This window comes from Anabrus simplex, chromosome 1 (assembly GCF_040414725.1).
Source record: "Anabrus simplex isolate iqAnaSimp1 chromosome 1, ASM4041472v1, whole genome shotgun sequence".
Lineage (NCBI taxonomy): Eukaryota > Metazoa > Arthropoda > Insecta > Orthoptera > Tettigoniidae > Anabrus > Anabrus simplex.
In genome coordinates, this window is record NC_090265.1 from 237,576,867 (window position 1) to 237,600,513 (window position 23,647).

At 38.9% G+C, this 23,647-nt stretch overlaps 1 protein-coding gene across 1 annotated transcript in view; it reads right to left on the bottom strand.

Moving 5' to 3' along the window:
- LOC136886224 (uncharacterized) overlaps positions 1-23,647 on the bottom strand; it is a 905,658-nt gene that overhangs the window by 89,628 nt on the left and 792,383 nt on the right. The window contains exon 17 of the mRNA XM_068231034.1: positions 7,679-7,835. Coding sequence (XP_068087135.1) covers positions 7,679-7,835 — 157 coding nt within the window. The remainder of the gene's footprint in view (positions 1-7,678; positions 7,836-23,647) is intronic.

A 23,647-nucleotide genomic window follows, 5' to 3' on the forward strand; every position in this document is an offset into this window, starting at 1 on the left:
GACATGTGGATCACAGACACTTCTGGAAGATTGGAAGAAGGGCATTTTGATAAAACTACCAAAGAAGGGGTATCGGCATGTTGCAGCAACTGGCAAAGAATTACACTCCTGTCTACACCAAGTAAAGTATTTTCCAGAGTCATACTGAATAGACTGAGAGAACCACAAACCAAATTAATAGCCTAAGAATCATAGTAGAGCAATCTATCGAATATCAGTCCCCACTGTACTTGGCATTTGTTGACTTAGAAATGGCCTTTGATAGTTTACAATGTCAAGCAATTTGGAGAGTGATGCGGAGTTATGGTGTTCCAATGCAGATCATTAACATGGTAAAAATGTTATACAGAGGTTATTCCTATCAAGTGGAACATGATGGAGATCTTTCAGAGCCCTTCCAAGTAGTCAGGAGTGCTATGCTATTCTTGCTGACACTGGACCAGGTCACTGAAGGAAAACAGAGAGGAATACAATTGGGAATGACTGAACATTTAGAAGATTTGGACTTTACACATGATATATGTTTATTATCGTATTCATTCAGATATATGTCCGAGAAGATGAAAGACCTTGAAACAGAAGCACATAGGGTGGGACTCGAAATTAACATTATCAAGACAAAGGAGCTAAGGGTGAATTCCAGAAATATGAACCCGCTGAAAATAGAAAAAGAGATAGAGCGAGTTGGCCACTTCAGTTACCTAGAAAGCATTGTTTCTAGAAATGGAGGGGCAAATGAAAATGTCCAAAATAGGATCAACAAGGCCAAAGGGGGCTTCGTCCAATGGAAGTCTCAAGACCTGAGAACAAAGACAAAATTGAGGATCTTTGAGTCTAACATGAAATTTGTACTCTTTTATCATTATGAGACATAGAAGGTGACTGAAGATATAACATGTAAAGTCCAGACTTTCATAAACAAGTGTTGGAGAACCATTTTAGGAGTGTGATAGCCGGACATTATATTGAACCAAGAACAGTGTGAGCACACCCAGCAACAAATGGCTAAAGTCCAGATAAAAGAATGGAAATGGAAATGGATAGCACACACCCTGCACATACCAAAACAGGCTCTTTAATGGAATCCCCAGGAACTAGAAGAAGGGGGAGATTAAAAATAACATGGCGGCAAACGGGGGAAGCAGAGGTGGTTGGGAAGTCCTGGAAGAACATCAAGACAGTGGCAGCAAATCAAGTCAGATTGAGAGCTCTTGTATGTGCCCTAGGCTCCACCCAAGAATAACAGGAATTGAGTAAGTCATGTACAAGGTCAGTCCTTCCATCGTAATGCAACTGTTCATGGTACTTGGCATAATCAGAAGACCTGGAACAGATGACTAAATACAAATGTGTATGCCACTGATATTTGCTTTATTGCCCAATAAACAACAGTTCTAGAGGAAATGTTAAATTCAGCACACAAATTCTTTAAACACATCACAACCAGTTTGGGTAATTTGTGATTTTGAAGTCATTATAATTAATAGTGTGAAGATGGTTTTACCAAACTCGGACTTTTACCACTAGGGATAGTCAGTATTTAGACAAATACAGAGTGAAGAATTACAAGCAGAGTATAATAATCCACAGAATTAGCAGCTTAAGCTTCAAACATTGTCACTGTTGCCTGAAGAAGATCCCAGTTGACTGTTTTGAGCTATTGAGGGATGAAGCCTGTGATGAATTATTACCAATAACTGATTATTTCAATCTGAATTACTGTATATTTCATGCCACAGAGCACGAGGAAGAAGACACACTGTTCCTCCTCGCTACTCTATTGACCTATTAACCTATATAGTGCCACAGTTCACAATCAGCATAGAACAAATAATCTAGCTGAAGGTTTTCATAATCGTCTACAACTTCTGATCAGGAAGCATCATCCAAACTTCTAGTCAGCTCTGACTGAACTACAAAAGGTGCAGGCAGATTTTGAATGTATGATTTGAGAATTCACAATGGGCCGAGCAGGAAAACCACTACCCAAGAAGAAATGGTATACAGTACAAAAACGCATCCAATTCATTGCTGTGAATTATTGACCTTACAAAGAGAAGAATTGACAAATGGAATACCTGCATATCATAAGATACAACTTATTAGTGTAAATTATTCAGATTAAAATTTCATGCAAGTTATTCACATTAAATCTGATTGGAATATAACTAGTATATTTATTCAGAATTAATGCCTTTTGGAACTTGGTTTTTGGAAAATTAGCAACAGCCAACAGGATAACAAACTTTCAGAAAAATGAACGTAAAGAAAAATGGATTCAGAAAAATGTATGGGAATCGCGTATATCATTGTTCAGTAGAGAAGATAATAGCAACTAGCTTGAAGGTTTCTGGTTTGGAGGTTCATGAGAAAGTTTATGTCTTGCTGCAGGAGGTGGAGAATGCCACCTACATAATTGCAATGGACAAAAGAAAGGATGGTTAGTATTTGAGCCACATATTATGTTTGAGAAGGATCTCGAATAGCTACATAGAGTGAATATTGAGAAGTAGTACATTCCTGAACCCACAGTTCCTTACCTCAAAGGAAAGTACAGCTTCAGAGGAAAGATTGGGGTTAGGGGTTGATGACTGTTGCTAGGGAAGCAATCCTAAAATTCAATGTAGATGGTTTCAAGAAGTACAAAAATAAAGCTAAATTTAATATCTGTCATTACAGTTACCTCATTGGATATCGGTTGTCATCAGAGCAATCTGGTTCTTGTTCTCAGCATGGCAGAAAACCGTGGGGGTACTGAGTCAACACCATTCCTGTAGATTCCATAGCCAAGATATTCTCCCTCTTCTCCTTCCTTCAATTTTACCTTGTAATATAAGCTGAAGGACTTCTGTTCTTGACATTTGGAATGATATGACCAAAGTAGTCTAGTTTCTCTTTGATTTTGTACACGACCTCTAGCTCTTCGTTCAGGTGCTGGAGTACTTCTTCAGTGTTAAGTATTCTATCAAGCCATAATATTCTGAGCAGACATCTGTAGCACCACATCTTGAAGGATTGAAATTTTTTGCTTGTGTTCTCAGTTAAGGTCCAAACCTCAGCCCCATAAGTAAGACAGAGAATACATAACACCGAAGTAAACAGAGATGGCAACTAATATTAAAGTCTCTGTTACACAGAATTTTACTCATTCTCTGTAATACAGCCCCTGCCCATTCAAACATTGTTCCAGCTGTGATCAAATATGCAGCCAAGATACTTGAATGTGTTTGACTTGCTCTAGTGATATGCCAAGTACTCAGGTTAACAGGGTTAATGACACCCTTGCTTACGACCATTACTTTGAGTCTTTCTCATGTTTAAACGCACTTCTACAGCACTGTGTGAGCGTTCATACAGTTTAGTAATATTTGTAGATCTTCAGCACTTGTTGCAAACAGAACAGCATCATCTGCATATTGCGGATTATTTATGATGATCCCATGAACAATGCCGTCCTGTTTTCATTCCAATGCTTCAAAAATTACCCTTTCAGAGTAGATATTGAAGAGAAGTGCAGATAGAACATAATCTTGCCTCACTACTTGCTTTACTTCAATAGCACAAGTGTCTGTGTTATCAACGTGAACTGATACGGTCTAATTCTAATACAGGGGTTGGCAATAATTCAAGTGCATCTACCATCCAGGGAAGCAGCAATATTTCATGCTGCACACGGTCGAAGGCTTTTCATATCAATAAAACAAACATATACATCCATAGACATATCTACTCATCTTTGCACCAAAACCAGCATCCCCAGCAGCGCCTGTCTGGTGCCAAATCCATAATTAAATCCTACCTGGACATTGCTTATTTCTTTGAAATAGGGATGAAAGTTGATGTCAACCAGTCAGAATAGATTGATCCATTGGTGTAAGCTATACTGAATAGCTCTATCAGGATATCCAGTAACTGGTCTCCTTTGAGAATTGTTATTATTTCTGCAGGTATACCATCAGGACCAGGTACTTTTCTGTTTTTGTGGTTCTTGCGAGCATATTCATCTCTATCAGAAACAGAAGGACATGGTCCTTTATTCTCATGTAAAAGATCATCCACATAAACTTTCTACCTGTTTAGTTTTTCTTCATGTTCAATGATGATGATGATGATGATGATGATGATGATGATGATCCTTTGATTGGGACGTAAAACAAATAGCATTATTGATCCTTTGATTGTTATATAAGAGTCCTTTTGACCTCCTAGAATTAACCCTGCAGCTACTATAACCTTTTTGAGCATGTTAAAACTGTAATGCTTAGATTTACATTCTTCTATTTCCATACACTGGTTACCCAGCCATTCGCTTTTTGTCCTTTTAATCATTATCTAGTAGAATTTTGTCTGAAGTTATTGATACTTTCCCAAGTTCTTGTTTTTTGCCAGCCTTCGCTGACCCATCAAACCAAGTATTTCGTCAGTCATCAATGTGTGTTTTCTAATACATAATTTCAGTAGACCACCTTGGTCAATACATAAATGTTGATTAAAACACATTTTCTGGACTAGACACGTAGATGACATTTTTACTATCACTGACCTTTTTAAATAAAACACTTTGCTTCAACACTTCAATTCATTAGACCCACATAAAATTTACCCTTGAATCTAAACAATTCTTTAAACTTTTTGAATCTCACCATCATTAGAAGTAATGAAGTGTCGTATGGCTTTTAGTGCCAGGATATCCCAGGACGGGTTCGGCTCGCCAGGTGCAGGTCTTTCTATTTGACACCTGTAGGCGACCTGCGCGTCGTGATGAGGATGAAATGATGATGATGAAGACAAAACATACACCCAGCCCCCGTGCCATTGGAATTAACCAATTAAGGTTAAAATCCCCAACCCGGCCGGGAATCGAACCCGGGACCCTCTGGACCGAAGGCCTGTACGCTGACTGTTCAGCCAACGAGTCGGACATCATTAGAAGTAAAATCTGAGGACAAACTCCTGCATAATTAAAGAAAAGTTTTACATTAAAGTTGAAGTGAAGTTACAACTGAAAATAAAAGAAACAAGATTGCTTACCTTCTTAGGAGAGCTGAACTCCCCCTGTGAGGGAAGCTTAGAACGACCATGTCTAGCCACTAAGACAGTCAATCAGGAAAGACAACAGATGCTCACTTGCTCCCTCTGAGGACCGGTGAAGTTCCAGAAACAGGAAATGTGGTAAGAACAAGGAAACCAATAGGAATGCAGAGTTGACCCTCAAGCCCTTATGTTACCATTTGAAATCATTGTTATTCTGTCAAATGAAATCGCTCTTCCTTCTCGCTGATGCTGTTAATTACACAAGTTCTCAAAAAGTCCAATTTTATGAAACAGGAAACGCGCTTCTAGAACTGCACGTGTACCACAGGGTACTCAAAAGGTTTCGACCAACAGAAGCAAATTTCACAAGACAAAATTAAATAATACTTTTTGTTTGTACAATCAAATAAAGGAGAGTTCCAATCAGTTAATCCAAAATGCTGCACCTTTCCACTGGCACACCAAGTATTAGCAAGGACTAAATCATGATGAGTGCAGAATTCAATTAGCCAACTTCCTCTTTCATTCCTTCATCCCAGTCTGAATTCTCCCATGGCATTACCTTCTCTTCCTCGGCCTACCACCGAATTTCAGTCTCCCACCACAATTAGATTCTTGACTCCTTTCACATATTGCATTAAATTTATCTCTTCCTCTATCTTCTTCTCTTTCAATTTCTTCGTCACCTGCTGAACTACAAGGCATATAGACCTGCACTATTGTGATGGGCATTGGTTTGGTGACATCTTCACAACAATAATTCGTTCACTAGACTGGTCATAGTAGCTTACCTGCTGCCCTATTTTCTTATTCATTAATAAACCAACTCATGCATTTCCTATTTTTGATTTTGTGTTGATAATTCGACAGTTGTCTGACCAAAAATCCTGTTCCTCCTGCCAGCGTATTTCACTTATACCAACTACATCTAGTTCTAGTCTATCCATTTTCGTCTTCAGCTTCTCTAATCTATCACAACGATTCAAACTTATAATATTCCACATTCCGATTCACAGAATGTCAGTATTCATCTTCCTGATGATTGCCCCCTTCTATGTGGTTCCTACCTGGAGATCCGAATGGGGGCTATTTTACCTCTGGAATATTTTACCCCCGGTTAAAGCCATCGTCTGTACATCATTCATTCATTCATTCATTTATACATACATAGAGAACTGTATGTCCTTGGGAGTTATTTATGGCTGTAGTTTCCAGTTGCTTTCAGCCGTGTAGCAGTATCTACACTGCTAAGCCATGTTTATTATTACAAGGCCGTTATCAGTCAATTGTCCAGATTTCCGCCCTTGCAGTTTCCAAAAGGCTGCTACCCCACTTTTGACGAACCATTCATTAGTCACGTCTCTCGACAGAAACCCCTCCAATATGGTTGCATCTGTTGTTCAGCTATCTGCTTCACAAGCCTCCCCACTGTAGCAAGGTCGCATGTTCACAGAGGAGGAAAGCTGTGGTACAAGTCCAAAACTCCCTAAGGACGTTGGTCCTGTGCACTTTACCTGCTGGATAATGCAGCTACCCATGATTCCATCAGTGAGAACTTAATTCAGAAACCAGGTCTCAAACAAAATTCCACCTCTGTAGATTTAACAATCCTCTAGCTTTGTTTGAGTTCAGATTCGAGATTCCTCCAACAAAATCTGTTCCAATTTAAACTGCTTACAGCCACCTTGTCATCTACAGCCATAGGTACCACTGATAATAACACACCATATGTCTTTCAGTACTCATGACTGGGTAATTCCACCTAACTGATCCTTCTTTCTTTACGAGGTCTCCTGAAGATCTATGTACAGATATTTTCTGGAAAGTGTTACTCTCTCAGAAAATTAAGATTCATCCTGGTTTGTTTGCCCACCAGACTATTGACTGTATTCTAACAGGACAAATTCCTAGATGTTCTATTCAAGTGAAATCCCTATGTCACCTAGTCAGAAATTATGTTCATGTAGATACAGAGGAATTCTGGACTATAGAGAATTGTACCATTCAGAAATCTAAACTCACTTATGAAGAAATAGTTTGTGAGCAGCTCTTCACACAAACTTCTACTCAAACATCTGCAAGTCGTTTTAAAGTTCAACTTCCTCACGTCCTCGGCCCTCCTCCCTTATTGGATTCCAGGGCCAGAGTCTTAAAGGCACTTTTCAAGTAGAATGCAAATTCAAGGGTGACAATTTGCTCAAAGAGAATATATTTCAGCTTCATGGAAGAAGAGGAAGTTTTAGATTATATTGAAGTAGTCACTGAAGTTGAGAATTCTAAAAATATCTACAGTGTTCTTGTTTCCTTTTACAGCCCATCAGAACTTACATCCAGGATGGGCCTTGCAGAAAGATGAGAACATGAACATAACATACAATGGGATAAATACAACGAGTGATCCGCATCAAAAATTAGTGCAACAGAAAAAATGATACAAGGAGAAACATAAAAACACTAAAGGTCTGGCCACGGCCACATCTTCGTACACTGCAATCTATACACTTGTTTGTTCCTTCCCATTATTTATTGTACAGTCTAGCAACTTCCTTTTGTTAGTGGTTTTACGTCGCACCGATACAGATAGGTCTTATGGCTCTAGCAACTTCTCACAAAAATTTAACTTTAATACCTTTTTAATACTTACCATATGAATCCTGTGAGTGCGATGATCAGGCTGCCACAGCTGGTCACCAAACAAACAAGTGGAAAGATGAGAACGATAGCCAATGTACCAAGTAAGCCTTTCACTACGTAGTTCCAAAATCGATTGATGTGCCGAGTGAATCCCTTACCAATAAAGCCTAGATGAGAAAATATAATTCAGATCTGCTGAAAACATAAGCAGCTTTGAGCAGTGGAGAGAAATTCAAGAGTATCTCACTTAGTTTACAAGAGGAGTATATTTATTATCCTGCCTATTCAATACAGTTGGTACCACATTATGTGGTTAAATAAACATTGAAAATCTAAATTTTATGGGGACATGTTTTGCCCTTCTTTTATTGGGCATCATCAGCCATATTAAAACATCTTAAAACAAGTCATCATTGACAATGACATTTATAATTTGTAAAAATTGAATGATTTCTTATGATGTTAACACTACGGAATAGTAGTTATAAAATATGATGTTGGGACATGACATATACAACACATGTTATAATCATTGTAAACAATTTAAAATCTTGTCCAAAAGAAAATTTGTGTCATAAAATTCTAAAAACGGCACATGTCTGGTACTGAAGTGGTTGAAATATTGAGGGTGAATTTTGTTTATTTTGCCTTCCAGCGCTAAAAATTACTCCTCTTGTGAACTAAGTGAGATCGCTGTTTTCAATACGGAACAAAAATGAGAGTGATGGTTTGTAATAATTCAAGAGCATGGTCGAGTATGGTCGAAAAAAGAGCATCAGACAAGAACATATTTTCAAACACTTGGTGGTTGTGATCATGGCACCATCATTGGACGTCGTCTGTGGTGTATTATGAATGTGCACATGTTGGGATTGCAATTTTTTTTTCATGTGAGTTAAATGCATCATAATTGTCTAGACTCATGCTCTTTTATGTCTGATTTGAGTTTAATAACAAGGAAATCTCTTTATATTCATCAATATCACAATTTATTTTTCTTAATCTATGTTCTAGATGCTACTTAAGTTTGCAAAACAATTAACTTTAAACATTCAGGATGTTGCACATTCTTCAATCAATCAGTTATATTGTACATTACTCTGATTCTTCTGATGACTTCTTTTGTCCAAGAGTCTTGCTGATCAGAGAGTCACAAAATGGATGATACACAGCTGAAACAATTATTTTTAAATGTTTTGTATTGTACAGTATATTTTTAAACTTTGGATCACAATTGTGATACTACAGAGCTATGACATATCTGGACGGAAAGGATTTTGTTGGCAAAGACGAATCTGACAGAGATAGCTGAGTCTATTGCCAGGGCTTAACTATTAGCCGCATGTTCAGGAAATACTTGTGAATAGTGTTTTTGTACTTGGAGATGGCAAATTTTGATCCCGTAATTGAGCATGGATTTTTTGTGTAATATTGCAGCGACTACAGTAGTTCTTTAAGTCCTGGCAGATGATACGGATGACTTGAAAGGAGTGTGATGATGTGGATATTATATAAACCGATCCATGTATGTTATATGTTATACAGAGTGGCCCACTTGAACTTTTCACCGCAGATATATCTGGAACAACAAGAGATATTGAAAAATGACTTTCACCGGCATGAAGGCAGGAAAGGGGCCAATTAAAGTAAATATAATGAGCCAGTCTAAAACGTAGGAAAATAGTATTTTCAACATCAACTTATGTTTTTTTAAATGGACACCCTGTATTATTTCATAAACAATCTTTAATATGCAATATCACATAAGTAATGGCGTTTGTTTCATCGCAATAGGTCAATTACCTCCCGAGATATTGCAACGTGAAGTTGACGCTTGAGATAAACGAAACGCGCAGCAGTTGCACATCCCGAGATTCCAGCACGAATCTCACGGTCCTCTTACTCGCGATATGATTGCCGTACTGCAATGCGTCAAGCGCTATACTTAATGCTATTTGCACTGCTATCAAGAGGGATGAAAATAAGAGAATTTCGTTACAGTAACTTTGCTGTACGAATTATGTACATTCTGAAGTAGTACAGTACAGAGTACTGCAATGTACTGTGTAGGTAAATAAAATACGCAAGAGAGAAACTGTTATTTACATATCCTTTTGCTGTGGCAGGAAACCCTTCTCTTATTTTCATCCCTCTTGATAACAGTGCAAATAGCATTAAGTGCAGTGCCTGTCGAATCGCAGTACGGCAATTATATCGTGAGTAAGAGGACCGTGAGTTTCGCGCTTGACTGTCGGGATGTGCAACTGCTGCGCGTTTCGTTTATCTCAAACGTCAACTTCACGTTGCAATATCTCGGGATGTAAATGACCTATTGTGATGAAACAAACGCCATTACTTATGTGATTTTTCATGTCAACGATTGCGCATGAAATAATACAGGATGTCCATTTAAAAAACGTAAGTTGGTGTTGAAAATACTATTTTCCTACGTTTTTTACTGGCTCATAGTAATTACTTTAATTAGCCCCTTCCCTGCCTTCATGCCGGTGAAAGTCATTTTTCAATATATCTTGTTGTTCCAGATATATCTGCGGTGAAAGGTTTAAGTGGACCACTCTGTATACTACCTCATAATGGCATCGCTTTTTTTTTTTTTTTTCTAGGATTGCAAAGTTCTGTTTGGAAGGGAGATATAAGTGACCTGGTTCAGGAAATATGTGACAGATTTCTTAACCCACTCAACTGATTTGACGTGACATTCACACGTCGTGCCGAGTCATATGTACGGTATTAGCTTCTATTTTGATCACCCCTGCAACGGTTTCCCTTTTGTGAACGTCTATGAATAGAACAAGAATGTGGGTTGTTTACAGCTTTCCTTCTAAGAACATGCACCATTATTTATTGCCTAATTGTAGCCTGTAAAAGCACAAACATTTCATCAGGTGGATGTCATTCTGCTAGCCATGGCTCCAGGCACAGAATAAACAACTGACAGCAATGCTACTGCTGAGTTAATCGAAAGTGTTCTAGATTCAGAGGACAGTTATGGCGATTCTTTTTTTTTTTTTTTTTTTGCTAGTTGCTTTACGTCGCACCGACACAGATAGGTCTTATGGCGACGATGGGACAGGGAAGGGCTAGGAGTGGGAAGGAAGCGGCCGTGGCCTTAATTAAGGTACAGCCCCAGCATTTGCCTGGTGTGAAAATGGGAAACCACGGAAAACCATTTTCAGGGCTGCCGACAGTGGGGTTCGAACCTACTATCTCCCGAATACTGGATACTGGCCGCACTTAAGCGACTGCAGCTATCGAGCTCGGTGTTATGGCGATTCTGATGACATTGAAGAAGAGATATGAAGTGAAAGTGATATTTCATCTGATACGAGTGACACTGAAATCGTACCTAAAGCCTCGCATGTAAACCAAAAAAGTGACTGGGTGTGGGTTAGTAATAGAGATACTGAGCTCGATAGCTGCAGTCGCTTAAGTGCGGCCAGTATCCAGTATTTGGGAGATAGTAGGTTCGAACCCCACTGTCGGCAGCCCTGAAGATGGTTTTCCGTGGTTTCCCATTTTCACACCAGGCAAATGCTGGGGCTGTACCTTAATTAAGGCCACGGCCGCTTCCTTTCCACTCCCAGCCCATTCCTGTCCCATCATCGCCACAAGACCTATCTGTGTTGGTGCGACGTAAAGCCAATAGCAAGAAGAAGAAGTAATAGAGACAACCAACCAATTATTCATCATTTTACAGGATCTTCAGAGGTATCAGGAGAAATGAGAGATAAATATTTAAATAATTCTGCATCAGAGTTGTCTATATTCTTGGAGGTTATGGACCCATCGTTTCCCATATTACGCCGGAAACAAATATTTACACTATGGAACAAATATTGGACTCACATGGAAAAAGATGGTGGAAAGTGGTTTGACAATAATGACTATGAAATTAAGGCCTTCTTTACCCTCTGCATTATGATGTCCCAGGTTTATAAGCCTTGCATCCAATTATATTTGTGCAAAGACAAATGTATTGAGACCCTAATTTTTCGAGAGACAGCGAGTGGACGAAACACGTATTAATATTTATGCTCAGGTGATATCTTTTATCTGATTAAATAGTGCACTGAACTGATGGATCTTTCACATTTGTATATGTTTGGTGACATCAATATGGAGCCAAGATGAGACTTTTAATATGTAACAGACAATGAGTAGTGTGAAGTACCTCTAAATATACCCAAATGTTTCGAGATTTACCACATAAAATCTTCGTCCTAACATCATTGTTGTTGATTACAATTTTTTTTAATGCTTTGCTGAAAACTGCATGAAAATTCTGTTTGCTGTTCCATTTATGGTATTTATTTCAGAGCAGTCCACTGTAGTTCTGACCAAGTGCCTTACTTGCGTTGATGACGATTTAAATCTGATTTCTAAGCGAGTGCGCAGGACCATTAAACCTGAAGCGATTGGGTTAAAAATCTTCAACACTGAGTCACACAGACTTGACTAAGTGGTATGTTTCCAAGCTGTCAGTGGAGAGATGTGGTGGAATGACATTAGTGGATGAATAAGCTTGAGTGGTGTCTTTAAAAGTATTCAAGAGGACAAATTGGGGTAAATATTCATTTGTAGGAAGGGGGGTTAGGGATTGGAATAAGCTACCAAGGGAGATAATCAATAAATTTCCAGTTTCTTTGCAATCATTTAAAAAAAGACTAGGAAAACAACAGATAGGGAATTTGCCACCTGGGCGACTGCCCTAAATGCAGATCAGTATTAGCATCAATGACACTAACAAAAAACAAAAACAAAAACAAAAATTCATTGTACCATTCTTATTCTGGGCTGCACGGTCATCAGTGAATATGTCAATAGTCTCTTATGTTTACATTTACATAGTTTCTTATGTAATGATTCACATATGTAACCAACTCATTTGGACATTTTGTGCCATTTTATAGTCAGTGAAGTCAGTCATTATTGCTGCCTAAAGCTTTTTCCTTTTTAAAAAAATTCAAGGGCTACTCTCAGTTTGAACTAAACAAAACATCACCACCTTGCAATTTACATATTAAGACAGATGAACAAATATAAACAATTTATTGCTGCTTAACTAAGTGAATTACACCATTCTTCCTTCCCGCTATTACTGCAGCCTCATGAAATGTAACTGTAACAAAATTATGTTTTAAAGAATCAACATTGAATACCTGTATACTACGGAGGTCGAGTCATAAGTCATGGCAACTAATTTTTTTCTCGCGAACAGGAGACAACACGGAAAATCTAAGATATGCATTTGGAAACATACGGTATGTATTTGCGTATGATGCCACTAGATGGTGTATGTAAGCAACAGTGTATGTAAACAACCAAGCGAAGTCGTCTTTTGCACCGTGCACAGTGCATGCACCAAGCGCATGCACCCTGAGAGGCTCTGGTGTATAGTATTGCACAAGTACCTACTTTTCCCTGCATTTCAATTTTTAACATTTACTTTGTATTATGTAGGCTACATGCCCCAAAGTTCAGTGTGTGAGTGAGAGCGTCACAAAATGGAAGTCAACAAGCAGCAGCAACGATCGTATATTAAAATAGCAGTTCTCCACGGCAGAAATGCATGCCAATGCCATGCAGAGCTGCAGGAAGCATTAGGCGTGTGACAAGTCAAGAAGCCATTACGTGGACAACGGTTTGCTAACAAAGTGGACATTGTAACAGCATTTTGGAGAGAGGTATCGCACGTTAGTGATACACATGCAGCAAATGGTATTCAGCGCCTGCCCCATCACTGGCAACGCGCAGTGGAAACCTCAGGTGATTATTTCGAAGGTCTGTAACCAGTGGAGACGTGTCCTTTGTACGTAGTCTTGTGTATTTGCTGTCTATACCATAATAAAACAATGTTTACCAATGGCCTGTGTTCTGTCACTTTCCCACGAGAATGTCCTGTAGTCAGAATTTGTCTTCAGACACTATGCATAAGTACATGCCCTATATTTCCAAATGCATATCTTAGATTTAGATCTTCCTTGCTGTCTCCTGTTCGTGAGAGAAAAAAAAGTTGCCATGACTTATGACTCGACCCTCGTATAATAGAGTTGTGAATTTCAGATAACTGTGGAAAACCAAAAGGTAGTGTATAAAATTGGAGTTATATAGATTATTATTATTATTATTATTATTATTATTATTATTATTATTATTAACTACATAAGTTTTGTGTTGTAATAAGCACGTATAGCAGGGCCTCTCAAACGCCCAAAACCTCACGCGTGCAAATCGAGGCGCAAGAGCTCCGCGCACTGTGCATTGGTCCCGCTCGTCTTGGCTCGGACCAACACTTCGTCTGTGGGCTACTCGGCTAAGCTCATCTCTACTCGGTGCAAGTCAGCTCGGATTTGGAGTGCTACGAAGCAAGTGTGGAAGAGGGAGACAGGGGGAGCGAGCGAGACAGGCGCGAGGAAAGAGAGAGACAGCGCTATTGCTCCAAATCGAGGAGTGGGGGGGGGTCTGCACTCTGGTCAACCAAGCAAAGTCGTCTTTTGCACCGTGCACAGTGCATGCACCAAGCGCATGCACCCTGAGAGGCCCTGGTGTATAGTATTGCACAAGTACCTATTTTTCCCTGCATTTCAATTTTTAACTTATTTACTTTGTATTATGTAGGCTACTTACCAAGAATATAACGAAATTTACAAGTTTTTTGAAATCATTTAAGAAACGACTACGCAAACAATTGATAGGTAATCTTCCACCTGCACAACATCTCTAAATGCAGATCATTGATGATTGTGTGTGCAATTCATTTTCATCTAACTCTATATACTTATTTAATGGAGTTGCCACTGTCGGGGAAAGGCTTTGTAACATCAAAATTTGATGTGAAGAAGTGGCTGCAGGAGGATCGAGAATCTGAAATCAAGATGGCGCATAGGAAAGCAGTTCATAGAATGAAGACCAGATGGCAGCAGCAAGCACTGAATGTTGTTTCCTACGAGAATCTCCTGAAGTCAGAATTTGTCTTCAGGCACTATGCATAAGTACATGCCCTATATTTCTAAATGCATATCTTAGATTTTCCGTGTTGTCTCCTGTTCGTGAGAAAAAAAAAAAAAATAGTTGCCATGACTTAAGACTCGATCTTCGTATAATGTGTCACCAAAAACTTAAATACCAAGCTCGATAGCTGCAGTCGCTTAAGTGCAGCCAGTATCCAGTATTCAGGAGATAGTAGGTTCGAACCCCACTGTCGGTAGCCCTGAATATGGTTTTCTGCAGTTTCGCATTTTTACACCAGGCAAATGCTGGGCTGTACCTTAATTAAGGCCATGGCCGCTTCCTTCCCACTCCTAGTCCTTTCCTGTCCCATCGTCACCATAAAACCTATCTGTGTCGGTGCGACGTAAAGCAAGTTGCAAAAAAAAAGAAAAACAACTTAAATATGCCTTCAGCATTGACTTCTTCTAATTCCATAATGTCCAAAACAATACCAGTATGTTTATTCGCATCCAGCAGCACTGTTCAAAGGTACCACATAATAAGAGATGACAGATGATTAATTGTGGTACCTTCTTCTACAAGGAGGGCAGTTTTACTATCCCTATCGACTATATTTTCTATTACTCTGATTTAGTGATCAATCAATCAATCAATCAATCAATCAATCAATCAATCAATCTGCATTTAGGGCAGTCACCGAGGTGACACATTCCCTGTCTGTTGATTTCCTAGCCTTTTCTTAAATAATTTCAAAGAAATTGGAAATTTATTGAACATCTCCCTTGGTAAGTTGTTCCAATACCTAACTCCCCTTCCTATAAATAAATATTTGCCCCAATTAGTCCTCTTGAATTCCAACTTTATCTTCATATTGTGATCTTTCCTACTTTGAAAGACACCACATAAACTTATTCACCTACTAATGTCATTCCATGCCATCTCTCCACTGACAGCTCTGAACATACCACTTATGATACAGATGCTGAGTCCGATAGGGAACCTGAAATATTTGTCGCGAACGAGTAAATTTACAATACCAATATAAGTGGTCCATTATTGGACATAATACATTTTCCAGCTAACTTATTCCTGGTTGCCAGCGTTTTGCCCCAGTGTGCTAAGTTGGGCTCATCAGTTGGTATATAGCACACCGACCAAGACACGTGGCTAGTGCATACCGTGGAAGCCACTGCGTAAGTTACCTGGAGCCACGAGCACTGCCAATGCACTATGAGAGACTTTGTCTCATTTTTCAAAAATTGATGCCTGCCTGGCCATCAGATGATATAGATGTTGAGTCCCATATGGAACCTGATATATTTGTCCCGAATGAGTAAATTTATAATACCAATATAATTGGTCCATTATTGGATATTATAAATTTTCCAGCTAACTCATTCCTGGTTGCCAGCATTTCACCCCAGTGTGCTAAGTTGGGCTCATCAATTGGTAAATAGCACACCCACCAAGATGCATGGCTAGTGCATTAATCTGGACATAAATGCATAAGCCCAATGTTGTAAACCAAACAGAGGAGGAGATCATTGAAAGTGGGATCGCTGCAGAAAGCTCTGGAATGGATGAATATGACCAGGATGAAGAAGGTGATATTATTAACCCTAAGCCAAAACTTCGTGAAATTAATGACCATCCAAACATTGTCATTTAATATGTTGAAGATAACAACGAAAACGTATCTGCATATTGCGAACATTTGAGGCAACTACGTGAGTTAATTATTTAAGAGAAATGAAATGGCATATGGCTTTTAGTGCTGGGAGTGTCCGAGGACAAGTTTGGCTTGCCAGATGCAGGTCTTTTGATTTGACGCCCATAGGCGACCTCGCATCATGATAAAGACGACACATACACCCAGCCCCCGTGTCAGCGGAATTATAGGTTATAAACTTCATGGAATTAACGGAATTAACCAATTATGGTTAAAATTACCAACCCTGCTGGGAATTGAAACCGGGACCCCTGTGACCAAAGGCCAGCCATGGAGCCAGACAATTATTAAAGAAATTAATGGCAGACAACAAAGGATCAGCAGTTTCTTCAAACCAGTAAGCGTGTCAAGTGTGCTCAATGAAGTTGTGCCTTGATTGCCATGTTCTAATTCTGTACTGCAATAGTTATTCTATATTTTGTAGAGCCCAATAGTATATTGCATTACATCTTGTATACTAAATAACATTTATATTTCTTAAATTTAAAAATACTGTACTCATTCTTTTTACTGAACAGAGTGTTTAAATATGTACCTTGGCTCATTTCATAAGTTATGTTTGTTAAATCTAGACTTTCATTAATACAGACAACTGAAAGCCCCAATTAGTCTGGATTAATGAAGTTCTACTGTATATTAAAAAGTACATTATCATTATCAATTCTCCTTTTTCAGCTGACACCCAATCGGGGCAAATATGGTTCCTCTATACTTCATCCAGTCTCTCCACTATTCCTTATCCAACACTGTGTTCCAGTCCAGGTTTTGTCATCGTATGCTGTTTTTCACAGAGTCCATCCATCATAATCTTGATCTTCCTCATCCTCTCTTCCCTGTCAGCTGTCTTCAAGTTCTTGTCTTGTTAGTCTTTTTCTTCTGTCATCTGCTTGACATGTCCAAACCATCTCAATCTGTTCTGTTCCCCATTTAGATTTTGCACATTTAGCTCTTTTCTCGCTCTATCCCTCCTTGTCTTCCGTACCATGCTCCTCAGGAATTTCACTTCAGCTGCCTGTACTCTACATCTCTTTGAGTCATTGTCTAGGTTTCATTGTAGGTAAACAAAATCCATTGTATATAACTCCTCTAGCCTTCATTAGTACATCTTTATTCCATATTTATCTGGTGGTAAAAAGTACTCCCCAGTTGTATCCTACTAATTTTCCTATCCAGTCTTCCATTATTCCTTTTTTTGCTTAATGTCCCACTGACACAGATAGGTCTTATGGCGAAGATGGGATAGAAAAGGGTGAGGGGTGGGAAAGAAGCAGCCATGGCCTTAATTAAGGTACAGCCCCAACATTTGCCTGGTGTGAAAATGCAAAACCATAGAAAACCCTCTTCAGGGCTGCCGACAGTAGGGTTTGAACCCACTATGTCCCAGATGCAAGCTCACAGCTGCGCGCCCCTAACCACAAGGACAACTCACCCGGTCTTCCATTTTCTGTCAGTTCATTTCTCAAGTATCTGAAGTGTTCTGTTATTTCCAGTTCCTTGTCTCCAATTTTGATAGCTCCTTTTCTTTTTCTACTTCCTCTACTCATCACCATTGTCTTGCTCTTCTCCACGTTGATCCTCAATCAACCATTGCTCAATCCTTCTGATCAGTACATTCATTCACCTGTTGTTGTACCTCCTCTTCATCTTCTCCCCAGGTCAGAACATCAAGAACATCAACCACAAACATCATTACATTCATTCTGTTCTTTTTTAAGAAGAGGCCAGCCAAGTTATGGCGGCAGAGGAGTGTCCACTTATATTGATTCTTTCTGCTTCTGGAATCACTCTTCCTATTCTTTGCTTGTTGATTTTCGTCTGTAGTCTAGTGTGTTTATCTTTCAATATCTTGAGTGTATTTGTTTTGTATTTTAAATCTTCTATTGTAATATGTAATTCTCTTATGTGTTCTTTAAGTTCTACTGATTATTTATTTAATTATTAGATCCAGCTGGCAGAGGGTCAATTTACACTAATAACATGACGAACGAGTGTGATACCCGAGGAAACGTATTACTCCGTAACTGATAAGAATATTCACTGTCTTTTAAAAAAACAAAGAGAGATTACAATTAAAATACCTCGGCAGGTTACAATAGAAAAAATCATACATGGAAATAAGAGCTACGGCCTTTATCACGTTGCGGAAAGCACAGGTTACAGGAGTGTACATATACAGATAACACATAACTCCCGGCATATTAAAACAAACACTCATGAATTATTTAAAGGTAATACTCTACTTATCAACTCAATTTGTCAGTTACTGGACTTTCGAAAGCTTGCGTGAAGATTTGGCGGATGTTTGAGCTTGTAAATCTCGCCGGATTTCCTTCATTCTGAAGAAAAATGGTCACTTCAGATAATGATAAACAAGCCTGGGGATTACATCAATAACACGTTAAAGACAACAGCCAGCTCCTGAAGGATCTACTGAAATTTTTCTATGGAATTGATACAATCAAAAAATATTTTGCTCCACATCAATTTTCAGTTCAGTTTTCCATTAATGACTTCCTCAGTCGGCAAAAGAATGTCATATACACTTTTCGAAGGACATGTTAAAAACATTTAATTGTTGCTTGAACCATAAGTCTTTTATTTCAGTGAGAACTGAACATTTACTTTGATTATTCTCATGTAGAATAGTGATTAACAACGTATCCAGCCAAATGGTACACTAAACACTTCTCAATCTAAGAGTTTGTAACTGTGCCATCAAATTCAGGTACAGTCTTCGATATTTTACTATCAAATCATCAGAGAAATGAACATGACAAATTCTGCTGTAACGCGTTAACTCAGTATCCTTCCGTGGAATAGCTCTGACCCATTTTTCAAATTGTTTTCTATCCTTCGGTGGTGAAAAATTTGCATATCATCATCTACTCTACCATACTCTGACTTACAGCCAGGCACAAAACAGTACGGCATACTAAACTATTAAATTAATCAAGCCAAATAAGATACATGCTTGAAGTACACAACACACAGTGAACTGAGTTTAGGAACTGCAAGCAAAGAAAATTCAAGTTATTCACTGAAATATCTCGCACATTAACGACTCCCGCACTTTCCTACACCCGGCTTGCCCGAACTACAGGACCACGTTTTGGATATAATTGCTTGCAGTGGTGGGATGACAGACTTCCATGCTATAATGACCGAGTCCTCACACTTGGTCTTATATTCGTCATGCTAATAATATAACAAATTTAAAAAAGTATAATAAGATAACAATCAGTATAAACAACAATATTGAGTATCAACAGTAAATTAATAACAATAACAATGTAACAAGAATGGCAACAACAACTGGCAGTGGTCAGTTACAGAGTTAGTAAGAAGTAAGGTCGTGGGTTGGAAGGACAGAAGAAAATTGAAACCTAGTGTGAACTTCAAAAGGAATCTTTTGTGTTTGAATGATGTAAAGGGTGTGAATATGTTGGGAGGGTGAAAAGTATATAGGGAAGTATGTTGGAATAGTAATGCATTTGCTATTGCCAATGATTATTTTATGAAGGAGAACCGTAAACGGCTTCTTAGGTCAAGTTTGACCAGGTAGTTCAAAGTTGTTAGATTTAGTTGAGTTCTTAAAAACAGGATTGTGAGTCTTTACAATGAAAGTGAAAAACTTAAAATAACTATTTAGTTGAGATATGTTTTTGATCACAGATGAGGACCAAGTAGGGGGAAAAAAGCCAATAATGGGGAGAACATAGTAGACAAAGTAACTTAAAGGTAAGCTTCCAAGGTGTGTAGAATTATTTAGTTTATTTTCTGGGTTGAGCAGTGTTGTTGCTCTTTCTGTACATTACGTACAGTTTGCAGACATTTGGAATACACTGCAGTATTCCTTGTCTAAACAACTGAAATACCCCTACTCGATCAGAGGTAATCAGTCTCCCAGACAGTAATCACACTACAAGAGTGGTTCCTGACCTTGGTCTTATATATCCTAGCCTTTCAGGATGACTTAAGCCCCCTGGCTGTCTATTGAGGATTCTGAAAAGTATGTGTCAAAGCCAGGTAGTGGGGCTTGCCCGCACCATTATGTAATTGGAGGTTCGACCTGCATGTTTATGTTGTGGTCTGTATGTCTTATTCTATGTATGACAGGCGTCCAAGAATTGTTGTTTTTTTTATCCTTCTTCTAAATTCATATTGTTTGGATGTTTCTTGATTTCGATACCCTCCTGAATTTTCCTTTCCAGATTCCAAGGGATAGCGGCTAGGATCTTGATCTTGTCAAATGATATTCCATGTCTTGTTTCGCAGGAATGCTCGGCTACCGCTAAAACGTCTGTTTTGGTTCTTGGTGTGACGGATGTGTTCTTTTAGGCAGGTGGAGATCAGACGTTTTGTTTCACCAACATAGCACATTCTGTAGCTACATTCAATGTGGTATACTCCAGGAGCCTATAGTTCTATTGTGTCCTTTATTGGTGGTAGATAACGAGCTAACTTCCGGTGTGGTTTAAAGAGGTTTTTATGTCATATTTGACCAGAATCTTGCCGATCCTGTCTGTAGTGTTTTTATGTATGGAAGTATCGATGTTTTCGGGCAGGTCAGTTCTTCTTTCCCGTTGTTTTCTTCTAAGGCGGTCATTTCTTTGTTTTCTTCTGATTTTCTAAAGACACGTCGGATGTTACTGAGCGAGTAACCGTTTCTCCTGAGGGTTCCTGTGAGGTGTTCTTTCCCTTCTTTGAGGTGTTCTGCGTCTGATATCGCTATGGTGCTGTTAACTAGTGATGTTAGAACAGCCTGCTTTTGCGATGGGTGGTGATGGGAAGAGGCGTGCATGTACCTGTCTGTGTGTGTGGGTTTCCTGTATACTGCGTGACTCAGAGTCCCATTGATGTTGCGTTTTCTGTTTACTTCGATTTCCATGGTGAACTGAATATTTATGTGAATGGAGTTGAGATGGTAGAGAAATAGTTCCAGGTTATTGCTCTCGTGATGCCAGATCACGAACGTGTCATCCACATAACGGAGAAAACATTTAGGTTCCAGGGCAGATGTGGCTAAGGCTTTCTGTTTGAAGAATTCCATATATATTATGTTTGCTATTATTGGAGAGAGCGGCGACCCCATCGGGGTCTCTTCTGTCAGTTCGTAGAACTCCCCATTGAAGTACAAATATGTGGTGTTAGGGCATTCTTTAGGTAGTGTTGACAGGTCTTCTGGAAGTTTCTGGTCTAATAGTGGAAATACTTCTGTTAGCGGCACCTTGATGAAAAGTGACAATGACATCAAAACTTACTAATAAATCCGTACTTTTGATTGATTGGTCCATAAGGAGCTGGATGAAATGTCGGGAGTCCTTCACGTACGTTTCAGTGTGTCCTGTATGTGACTGAAATAGTCCGGCTAGGTAACGGGCGATATGGTGCATCAGAGATCCTATAGCGCTCACGGTAGGTCACAGAGGTATGCCTCTTTTATGGATTTTAGGGAGGCCATACAATTCAGGAGGTATCGGGTTCGAGGAGGTCAGCTTCTTCTGTATTTTGGTTGGAATTTTTTACTGGTCTGTGGAGTTTGTTCTTAATGCGGTTGGTAGAGTTTCTTCTTTTCCTGTATGTAGAATCAGTGAGTATTTGTTCTATTTTCCGTGTGTAGTCAGTGCGTGTCATTATCATCTTAGCGTTGTCTTAATCAGCGGGTAGGATTATTGTTTCCATATCATGGCGTTGTGTTTTGATGGCATGAATTTCTTTTTGGTCAAATTGGATGGCTGCGGCTTTGCGCTTCTCAGTAGACATGATATATCCTGTCTTTTTTCTTCTGAAGATTCGGTACGGAGGTGTCAGATTGCAATTTTAACTTTGCCAATTATTTCTTCTACCAGTATCTATTAGGAGCTACTGCATAGCTGAGTCCTTTTTCCAAGGCCGAGGTAGTAGGTTCACTGAGTGGCTTAGCTGTGAGATTAACTATTACATTCTCCTGTAGTGAATCAGGATTGTGTGTTGCCAATGCTGTCTAACGTGGTCCAGTCATTGAGAGACAAAGTGCTGGCAAGTTGCAAGTGGAGGTGAAATAATTTATTGTTGAGGTGGTCCAGAGTCTCTCTGGTGTCACTGATCCATTCCCTGAGAATTTGAATGCTGGTTTCGTGAAGAACATGGTCTGTCCGTCGGTTCTTGGTGTGATATTTCAGTCTCACACATGCTGGTATAATGCTGTTGACCCTGCAGCGTTTCAGAAAGGCAAGTCGTGCCAGGTAGTTACTCATCTTATTTCGAAGGTTATCAAACTGCCTAGTAGCTTTGAGAATATCCTCCCCATCAAGATTTTGTTTCTTAGACATGAAGCTTCCACGGTGTGTAGAATTATTTAGTTTATTATCTGTGTTGACTCGTGTTGTTGTTTTCTGTACATTATGTACAATCTGCCAACGTTTCTAATACATTGCAGTATTCTTTATCAAGGCGACTGAAATATCCCTACTCGATCAGAGGTAATCAGTCTCCCAGGCAGCATCTACACTAAGACCTTGGTCTTATATATTGATGTATTACAATGACGCACACAAAATGCTGTCAACTTGTGTACACGGATTTATTTACAATTATTTACAAATTAAATGCACATAACCTTAATCACTATATTACACACAAAACACTTCACTCCAAGAACATCAACAAGCCACCATTTTAACAACTGCCTATCACAGCACCTTGAGGTTGTAACCTAAAAACACAGTTGAAACAGTTGACTACCGACTGCCTACATCGGCATGTCAGCGTAACCACAACACGTGTCCACCAGTGAAACTTCTACTAAACAATAACACACCTCTACCATCGAGACCACCTCTTGATATAGGTGCCTGGCCAGGCTTCTAGAAAGATACGGTATAAAAATACCTTCTTGTACATGCTCGAGTGCCTAACAACATGGTTATAATGTACAGAATATTCTACCATCATCTCGTCTGATCTAGAGCCATTCTGGATATTACAGTGTGCTTCACAATTCTGTAGCGGATTACTCATCATATACAGGTAACAATAAATTATATAATATTAATTTACAGGTATTTACATTAACTGAACTCATACAAATATTTATGTACAGCACACATTTCATGACATAACCTCACAAACAACACGATCGTTTCGTATGTGCATATTTAATAATAATAATAATAATAATAATAATAATAATAATAATTCGAGCTTGATACTTGCATTATTTACCCACGATGAGAGAATATTGTTTTCAAGTTATATCTGTTTGTCAGACTTGCGTCAATATGCTAGCCTTTCTGGCTG